The 10,105-nt window shown below is 34.5% G+C and overlaps 1 protein-coding gene across 1 annotated transcript in view; it reads left to right on the top strand.

Moving 5' to 3' along the window:
• Window positions 1-30: 30 nt before the first annotated feature.
• LOC121367561 (GATOR complex protein NPRL2-like) overlaps window positions 31-10,105 on the top strand; it is a 14,751-nt gene continuing 4,676 nt past the window's right edge. Inside the window, exons 1-8 of the mRNA XM_041491817.1 lie at window positions 31-296; window positions 1,498-1,583; window positions 2,459-2,627; window positions 3,767-3,875; window positions 4,724-4,860; window positions 5,580-5,677; window positions 6,044-6,080; window positions 7,082-7,175. Of these exons, the coding sequence (XP_041347751.1) occupies window positions 228-296; window positions 1,498-1,583; window positions 2,459-2,627; window positions 3,767-3,875; window positions 4,724-4,860; window positions 5,580-5,677; window positions 6,044-6,080; window positions 7,082-7,175 (799 nt within the window). The 5' untranslated portion in view covers window positions 31-227. The remainder of the gene's footprint in view (window positions 297-1,497; window positions 1,584-2,458; window positions 2,628-3,766; window positions 3,876-4,723; window positions 4,861-5,579; window positions 5,678-6,043; window positions 6,081-7,081; window positions 7,176-10,105) is intronic.

Consider the following 10,105-nt stretch of genomic DNA (forward strand, 5'->3'; position numbering starts at 1 on the left):
CGGAATCGTAAAACACCAGCAAAGGGGTCATATGATACAATTAGTGGTAGGGTCCTAGCATGGCGTTCTATGTGTTTAGGATCGATTTTCTTTCAGTGAACTAATTGAATTATTTTCCGTTCTATCCAATATTCCATGACTGGTGTTATTTTAGTAAATTCTTAAGTACGACTCAGTACGTACATACTAGTCTAAAAATAGTATTCAAGGACGATAATTATAAAGCGATGTCTGTTATTAAATGTATATTTTTTAGTGAGTTTCACCCAAAAGCAGGACCAAAGATCACCTATCAGGTAATGTTGATATTTAATTGTAGTTCCTTATTAATAGTTTCGATCTAGTTCACTGAGAGTGTTATTATTTATTATTTAATATTGTGCTAGTTGTTTCTTCTAGAATATTAAATATTTCCTCCACTGTCTGGAGAACCATATGATTTTGTAAAGTCATTTGTTTTTAAAGATGTCTACATTTTGAATTAACACCATACTGACAAAGATGTCAAGCTTATTCCCAGTATTTTACACCACTCATAATGTAGCCCGAGTACTCTTACAGTAAGAATCCGTCCCATCATTCTATTAAAATGTTTTTGCTAAATAATTTCAGTTTGGTTTGACATAAGAAGAAAAGTAAAAGTGTTTTGGAAATAACTAAAAAATACTATTTTTGTGTGCAATTTACCAATTAATTGTCTATGAAATAAATAACTTGTAGTAAAAGAAAGAAATGTTTTATTTAACGACGCACTCAACACATTTTATTTACGGTTATATGGCGTCAGACATATGGTTAAGGACAACACAGATTTTGAGAGAAAACCCGCTGTCGCCACTACATGAGCTACTCTTTCCGATTAGCAGCAAGGGATCTTTTATTTGCGCTTCCCACAGGCAGGATAGCACAAACCATGGCCTTTGTTGAACCAGATATGAATCACTGGTCGGTGCAAGTAGTTTACACCTACCCATTGAGCCTTGCGGAGCACTCACTCAGGGTTTGGAGTCAGTATCTGGATTAAAAATCCCATGCCTCGACTGGGATCCGAACCTAGTACCTACCAGCCTGTAGACCGATGGCCTAACCACAACGCCACCAAGGCCGGTAACTTGTAGTAAATTCCATAGTATGAAAAAAGCCAATTTCTGTGGGACGGACTATAAATGGCCATTTGGACAGTTATCACATATCATTATTGTGTAATATCTGACTACCAAATGGTAGTTGAAGATTCCCACTCTAATACAACAACAATCCAATGTTTGACATTAAATACCTTTACATGAATTATTTTTTAGTTCCTTGATAAAAAAAAATCACATATTAATCATTAATACCCACACAACATGAAGAAACTTTTCAGCAACTACGTATTTAAGCTGAACATTATTGTTCTTGTAGTTTCCTGTAGTAGGTAGTTTGCTATATAATTGCTTGAAATTGAATATATTATATATCGTTTTAAATATGCATGTACATGTATGTATATTTTAGGTGCCAGAAGACTTCATCATCAAATTTGAAAGCATTCAGATCTACATCATCACCAAACCTGAACTGAAGAACAGATTGATTACGATGTAAAGTTTAATTAACACCTAGTTGAAACAAACATACTATATTTAGTAGGACATGATTTAGAAATTGATATCTGTCTTGTATGCAGGAAATTGTGCAGAGGATTTTAGGCTGACAAGCAAAGTCTTTATGGAGGAGTTAAATAATGCTTCCCTGCAAAATATATTAAATAAAATAAAATTTCCTTGGATGGAGGGTGAGGGAGGGGGTTGGCTTGTAGAACATTTTACTGAAAATAAAACACCCATACTGCACCATAGCCACGGTTCAACGATGCATAAAAATTCTAATATAGTCCATGACAAAAAAAATGCCGCAAAGAAAAAAACCTCCATAGATTTACCAGTTGTTGTGGGCAATTGCAGGGGTCAATTATTATTTTTTAATGGCACAAACTATGGACAGTCCACTTAACTAATTATTCCTACAGTCTAAATGATGAAATGTATGTTATTCTCAGGTCGTGAAATGTTATTGTGTAGTTTCCAATAGTAACTTATATGTCAGCCCTCTACGTTAACTTTTCCCTCAAGAAGCCAGATGGCACCTACTTGTATTTTTATATAGATAGTATGAAATGTTTTACTACTTTTAGTCGCCATTTGAAAAAAATTGTTGCATATGCGGTCGCAATGTAGAGGGCTGTATGTCATGTGTTGATGTATATTCAGTTTTAAGAAATTGGCATGACCATCAAAGTCTGTTTTTAGCATAAAAGATTGAAATGAAGGTTACAAAAATTATTAAATATGAAATTAAATAATTTGCTGTTGTTAACCTCATCTTTCATCAAATGAATTGTCAAATTAATATACATGTATCAAAATGGCTGATAACATGTATTTGTTAACAATGTGTGACTCCTTTTAACTTTCAGCAATGCTTTGGGATACAAGTTTGTTGGCTGCCCAGTGGTGATCGATGACGCTAAGTATGCGAGAAATGCCCTGATTTTCAATCTCTGTTTTGTCTTTGACAAAGACACACCCACCTGTAATTACGGACCTGTTGTTAAGAAATTAGCGGCTTATTTGACTCAGTTGGAGGTACTTCAAAAACATTTTATTTATTTAGCCGTGATAGAAATAAGCAGAATTTTTCACTAGCCCACCACACAAGTTCATCTACAAATCTATTTGTCTGTAAATATAAGAAGTGGTTTGTTTTATTCAAGTGCAGTTTGTGGTGTTTTAGATTGTTCGAAATTAAATTGCTATGTCAATTTGACATGTCCACTGGATAACCATTGTCAGTCGCAGCCATTGAGGTATATTTGGCTTGGCTAGTATTTTAACGTGTTCATATACCTTTATGGTTTCGAACACACCTATCTCGAGTCTGGCATCCGATAAGATCGGGGTCTGACTCGGGACAGGAAAGAGGTACATTTGACCTGTCTGTGCTGACTTTTAGTTGTCAGAAGAAAATGGACAAGTGCTTATTTCAAACACTGCTTAGACCCACTTTTACAAATCATGTTGGTGTGGTGATTAAGCCATCAGAGCTGGTAGGTTCTTTGTTCATGTCCCAGTACTGGTTTCCACCAAGAGTGAGTTTTAACAGCTCAACACGTAGGTAGGTGTAAGGCCACATTTTTTTCTTGAAATCAAACCTTACATATCTACATTTTTGTGTGTGATGTTGGGGGATGGAGGTGGTAGGCTAATTTTTGCACAAATTAAATGACAATTCCTGAATCTGGATAAGAACATTTATTCTTATTTGCATTAATACCAAACAGTTACAGGGTTACAAAGGAATAAGTATGCATTTTTACATTGATTTCAACTAAAATTATGGGTAAAGTGATGAAAATACAAGGTGAAAAGATTTCAGGCCAGATGATTTTGCTCGCATATCTTCAGCATTTTTGCCAGAATTTGAGGATTTTACATAAAACATTACATATTACATAAAACACAATAAGGAGAATAGAAATTCTTTTAAATACATGTATATTTAAACTACACAAACTTATTACGTGTAGAGTTGTGTTATTTGGAATTAAAATAATTGCTTTTCATCTTAGAGGGATATTATCGATATATAACAGTCACAAATTTAGTATAAACTAGATATTCTATGCTGTACAATTTGTGACAGACAAATGTTAATAAATATCATATTGTTGCAGCCAATAGGCCTATTGTGGATGAGGTGTTCAATTGTTTTATTTCTGTTTCAGCTTGAAAGCGACTTCCTGAGTAACGACAATAAGAGACAACAGATTCCTAACTTCCTGAAGCAGGTTCTCACCGGACTCAACAAGAATGGACACTGCAGCATTCCTATGGGTATTCCAATTATCTCCCTTTGTATGATAGTAACATTAATGTTTTTGTAACCGGCCTCGGTGGGACATTGGTTAGGCCATCAGACTATAGGCTGGTAGGTATAGGGTTCACAACCCAGTACCGGCTCCCACCCAGAGTGAGTTTTAACGACTCAATGAGTAGGTGTAAGACCACTACACCCTCTTCTCTCTCACTAACCACTAACCAACTAACAACTAATCCACTATCCTGGACAGGCAGCCCAGATAGCTGAGGTGTGTGCCCAGGACTGCATGCTTGAACCGTAATTGGATAGCACGAAAATAAGTTGAAATGAAATGTTTTTGTTATAGTAACATTGTTATGGGTATTCTGGTTTTTTAAATTTTATGTTACAATAAAAATTTTGTGGGTATACTGTCTTCTGATGATGTTAATAGTATATTAACAAAATGTTGAGAAAATTCACTGGTTGAGACAGACTTTATTTTTAAAATAGTAACATTCTTATGGGCATTCTGATAATCTCCTTTTTTTTAGTATCTTAACATTTCTATATTTTTTCCAATTATCTGCTTTTTTATATTTAACATTCCTACGAGTGTGAAGATTATCACTCTTTTTATAATACTAACATTCCTATGAATATTCTGATTATTTGACTTTATTGTAGGAACATTCTCATGAATATTCCAGTTATCTCCCTTTTTACCAGAGAAACATTCCTGTGGGTATTCTGATTATCTCTCTTTATAATCTACTAAAAAAAACAATTCTTGCATTCATGTATTGAAAAATATCTGCAGTAAATGCTTGGCTTATTAAACCTTCCACTGTAAATAGTATATTATGCTTTTTGTTTTTTCTAGGTGAATCTTGCACCATCCATCTGAAAGTTGCTCCAACAATCTCACATCCTCCTCAAGTTCAGGACCATGACGTCCCCATCCTGGTGGATGACAAGGAGAAAGTCATGGAGTATCCCTGGGATCTTACAACACAGCAGGTAAAACACTGGATCTCACAACACAGCAGGTAAAACACTGGATGTCACAACACAGCAGGTAAAACACTGGATCTCACAGCACGGCAGGTAAAACACTGGATGTCACAACACAGCAGGTAAAACACCGGATCTCACAACACAGCAGGTAAAACACTGGATCTCACAACACGGCAGGTAAAACACTGGATCTCACAACACAGCAGGTAAAACACTGGATCTCACAACACGGCAGGTAAAACACTGGATCTCACAACACAGCAGGTAAAACACTGGATGTCACAACACGGCAGGTAAAACACTGGATCTCACAACACGGCAGGTAAAACACTGGATCTCACAACACAACAGGTAAAACACTGTAAATGAAAACATTTAATGTCATCTTGCGGTATTTGACTACAACATTGCAAAACATTTTTTGGTCTTGTTTTAACTTTACTTTATTATAAAGTTTTCCAATAAATAAAATTATCTTGACTACACAAATTATTTGTATGGGCACATAGTGCATGGTATAATCTTTACATTTGAAAACAAGACAGAAATTAATTAATATTTTTGGCGAGAATATGCTATCATGCAACATGGATAAAGCCTCTTTTGGTAATAACACTCGCTGTATTTCTGTTGGAAATGTTTTAAATGTTTTAGAACTATTGAAATTATAATACAAATAGTTTATTCTTTTGATTTTTTCTAAAAACAACTCATTGTTTTAGGTTCTACATTATGTTGATGGGTTTTCCCACATAGCCAAGATGGCGGCAGAGGCAGACGTAGAAATCAACCTGGTGAAGGCTTGCATCCAGAACCTTATGTGAGTAACATTATCTAATTTACTATATGTCTGTTAAGTGAGACATCTATTTACATAGCCACCCAAAAAAGTCCAGGAAAGTTAATGCCATTAGCACCGGTTTTCTGAGAGAATTTGCAATGCACCATATGTTACGCAAAATATTGGCTACAGTCCTGACTTTAGAGTCAGTGGCTCAAACATCTCTCGTTGGATTTTGTTGTGGATGTTGTACCTGATCATTGTCATGTGGGGCTATACTTAGTGGAGGTTGGGGTGGCAACTGCAAAAGAAACATAATTTTTATTTTAAAAGTGACCTTTTTTGTGTAAAAAAAAAGTAGTTAACTAAGTATTTTGTTTTGATGACTTTGTTATTTGTTTTCAGCCACTATCAAGTAGTTCAAATGGTCTCCATATTTCAGGTGAGTAGCTAGAACGTATTGAGATGGACAAATTAGCTTTTCTTACCTGTTATTGTTCAGTGTTTTGTTTATTACATTTTAAAATAATCGAAAAACCAAAGCTATTATTTATTTTCAACTTCAAAGGCACTGACTCTTTATCATTAACTTCATTTTCGCATTTATCTTAGTTTGCCACCCAATAGCCGATGTATTTTTCATCCTGGGGTATTGTTAAATATTCATTCATTCTTCCTTTCATTCTTTTCCATTAATTATTGTCAATTCTTATAACTTCTTGCTTAAATTACTGTGATGCATTAATTTTGGCACAGTATTTTCACCTGAACCATTGTTTTGTTTGCATATCAGTTACGCAACTTTAAATTCATACAAATTGCCAGTTGATTACACGGTGAACTGTTAGTATGACAAATTCTAAAATAAAAAATTGCAAAACTTCAGATCATAATGAAGTTCAGTGTAATGTAATCGATTAGGTTACACAAATATAATGCACGTAACCAGTCAGTCAGATAACTACATGTATAGTCTGTCCCATCCTCTTACAAATATGTTTTTTGGAAATAATTTCAGTTTTATTTGACATAAGAAGAAAAGTAAGTGTTTTGAAAATAACAATTTATTAAAAATTATTTTTGTATGCAATTTAGAAAACAGTCGGTTCAGAAATAACTAATTTGTAGTAAATTTCATAATATGAAAAAGGTGATCACTGTGACTATAGATAAAAATCAGATGAACCAGAGGCATAATTTTTTAATTTTAATATTTACTAGTTTTTGTAATTCTAGAGATTTTAGTAGCTCAAAATGCATCATATTATGCAAAATAGAAAATGTAAGTACATGTACCTTGTAAATTAAAATCAGTGGCTTTAACATTTTACAAATGAAACATTTAACTCAGATTTTGTCTTTTGTTTTTCTGTCAAGTAGTGTATATTTTGTGACAACACTTGGGTTGTGATAATTTACCAAGTTATTTGTTTTGTTTTCCAGTATTCCAACATGTACACGGTGACTCCAAAGATAAACCGCTTGGCTGAAGATAAAAGTCTGCAGTCAGAGTGTATCCAGTTTGTAGCTAGGAAATGTGAGAACACCGTTTATGTTATAACCTACATACTTGTTTAATTATTGTGTGTTACAACACATGAGTGGGACATAGCTCAGTGGTAAAGCATGGGCCTGATGTACAGTCGGTCTAGGATCCATTCCTGTTGGCAGGCCCATTGGGGTATTTCTCATTCTAGCCAGTGTACCACACTGGTGTATCAAAGGCTGCGGTATGTGTTATCCTGACTGTAAGATGGTGCATATAAAAGATCTTTTGCTACTAATGGAAAAAAGTAGCAGGTTTCTTCTCTAAGACTATATATCAAAATCACCAAATGTTTGACATCCACTAGCCAATGATTAGTAAATCAATGTGCTTTAGTGGTGTCGTTAAACAAACCAAACTGTTAACTTTTAACTGTGACAGCACTTGTTGAATGTAGCTACTGTAAGTGGTAGAGTGCTGGCTTGAGGTATGATGGGTTGTAGAATCAATCACCCTCAATGAACTATAATTAAATTTCCATTACATTCATTACATTACAATATAATGTCATCCCATTGGTCCAGCCGTAGCAAGTGTAGTTTGTTCATTTCTATTACTTTCATTACATTACAATATAATGTCATCCCATTGGTCCAGCCGTAGCAAGTGTAGTTTGTTCATTTCTATTACTTTCATTACATTACAATATAATGTCATCCCATTGGTCCAGCCGTAGCAAGTGTAGTTTGTTCATTTCTATTACTTTCATTACATTACAATATAATGTCATCCCATTGGTCCAGCCGTAGCAAGTGTAGTTTGTTCATTTCTATTACTTTCATTACATTACAATATAATGTCATCCCATTGGTCCAGCCGTAGCAAGTGTAGTTTGTTCATTTCTATTACTTTCATTACATTACAATATAATGTCATCCCATTGGTCCAGCCGTAGCAAGTGTAGTTTGTTCATTTCTATTACTTTCATTACATTACAATATAATGTCATCCCATTGGTCCAGCCGTAGCAAGTGTAGTTTGTTCATTTCTATTACTTTCATTACATTACAATATAATGTCATCCCATTGGTCCAGCCGTAGCAAGTGTAGTTTGTTCATTTCCATTACTTTCATTACATTACAATATGTCATCCCATTGGTCCAGCCGTAGCAAGTGTAGTTTGTTCATTTCCATTACATTCATTACATTACAATATAATGTCATCCCATTGGTCCAGCCGTAGCAAGTGTAGTTTGTTCATTTCTATTACTTTCATTACATTACAATATAATGTCATCCCATTGGTCCAGCCGTAGCAAGTGTAGTTTGTTCATTTCTATTACTTTCATTACATTACAATATAATGTCATCCCATTGGTCCAGCCGTAGCAAGTGTAGTTTGTTCATTTCCATTACATTCATTACATTACAATATAATGTCATCCCATTGGTCCAGCCGTAGCAAGTGTAGTTTGTTCATTTCTATTACTTTCATTACATTACAATATAATGTCATCCCATTGGTCCAGCCGTAGCAAGTGTAGTTTGTTCATTTCTATTACTTTCATTGCATTACAATATAATGTCATCCCATTGGTCCAGCCGTAGCAAGTGTAGTTTGTTCATTTCTATTACTTTCATTGCATTACAATATAATGTCATCCCATTGGTCCAGCCGTAGCAAGTGTAGTTTGTTCATTTCCATTACATTCATTACATTACAATATAATGTCATCCCATTGGTCCAGCCGTAGCAAGTGTAGTTTGTTCATTTCCATTACATTCATTACATTACAATATAATGTCATCCCATTGGTCCAGCCGTAGCAAGTGTAGTTTGTTCATTTCTATTACTTTCATTACATTACAATATAATGTAATCCCATTGGTCCAGCCGTAGCAAGTGTAGTTTCTTCATTTCCATTACATTCATTACATTACAATATAATGTCATCCCATTGGTCCAGCCGTAGCAAGTGTAGTTTGTTCATTTCCATTACTTTCATTACATTACAATATAATGTCATCCCATTGGTCCAGCCGTAGCAAGTGTAGTTTGTTCATTTCCATTACATTCATTACATTACAATATAATGTCATCCCATTGGTCCAGCCGTAGCAAGTGTAGTTTGTTCATTTCCATTACATTCATTACATTACAATATAATGTCATCCCATTGGTCCAGCCGTAGCAAGTGTAGTTTGTTCATTTCCATTACATTCATTACATTACAATATAATGTCATCCCTTTGGTCCAGCCGTAGCAAGTGTAGTTTGTTCATTTCCATTACATTCATTACATTACAATATAATGTCATCCCATTGGTCCAGCCGTAGCAACTGTAGTTTGTTCATTTCCATTACATTTATTACATTACAATATAATGTCATCCCATTGGTCCAGCCGTAGCAGCCCATTACATTTATTACATTACAATAACCCGTAGCAAGTGTAGTTTGTTCATTTCCATTACATTCATTACATTACAATATAATGTCATCCCATTGGTCCAGCCGTAGCAAGTGTAGTTTGTTCATTTCCATTACATTCATTACATTACAATATAATGTCATCCCATTGGTCCAGCCGTAGCAAGTGTAGTTTGTTCATTTCTATTACATTCATTACATTACAATATAATGTCATTACATTACATTAGTTTGTTCATTACATTACAATATAATGTCATCCCATTGGTCCAGCCGTAGCAAGTGTAGTTTGTTCATTTCTATTACATTCATTACATTACAATATAATGTCATCCCATTGGTCCAGCCGTAGCAAGTGTAGTTTGTTCATTTCCATTACATTCATTACATTACAATATAATGTCATCCCATTGGTCCAGCCGTAGCAAGTGTAGTTTGTTCATTTCCATTACATTCATTACATTACAATATAATGTCATCCCATTGGTCCAGCCGTAGCAAGTGTAGTTTGTTCATTTCCATTACATTCATTACATTACAATATAATGT

The sequence above is a fragment of the Gigantopelta aegis genome, chromosome 3 (assembly GCF_016097555.1).
Source record: "Gigantopelta aegis isolate Gae_Host chromosome 3, Gae_host_genome, whole genome shotgun sequence".
Lineage (NCBI taxonomy): Eukaryota > Metazoa > Mollusca > Gastropoda > Neomphalida > Peltospiridae > Gigantopelta > Gigantopelta aegis.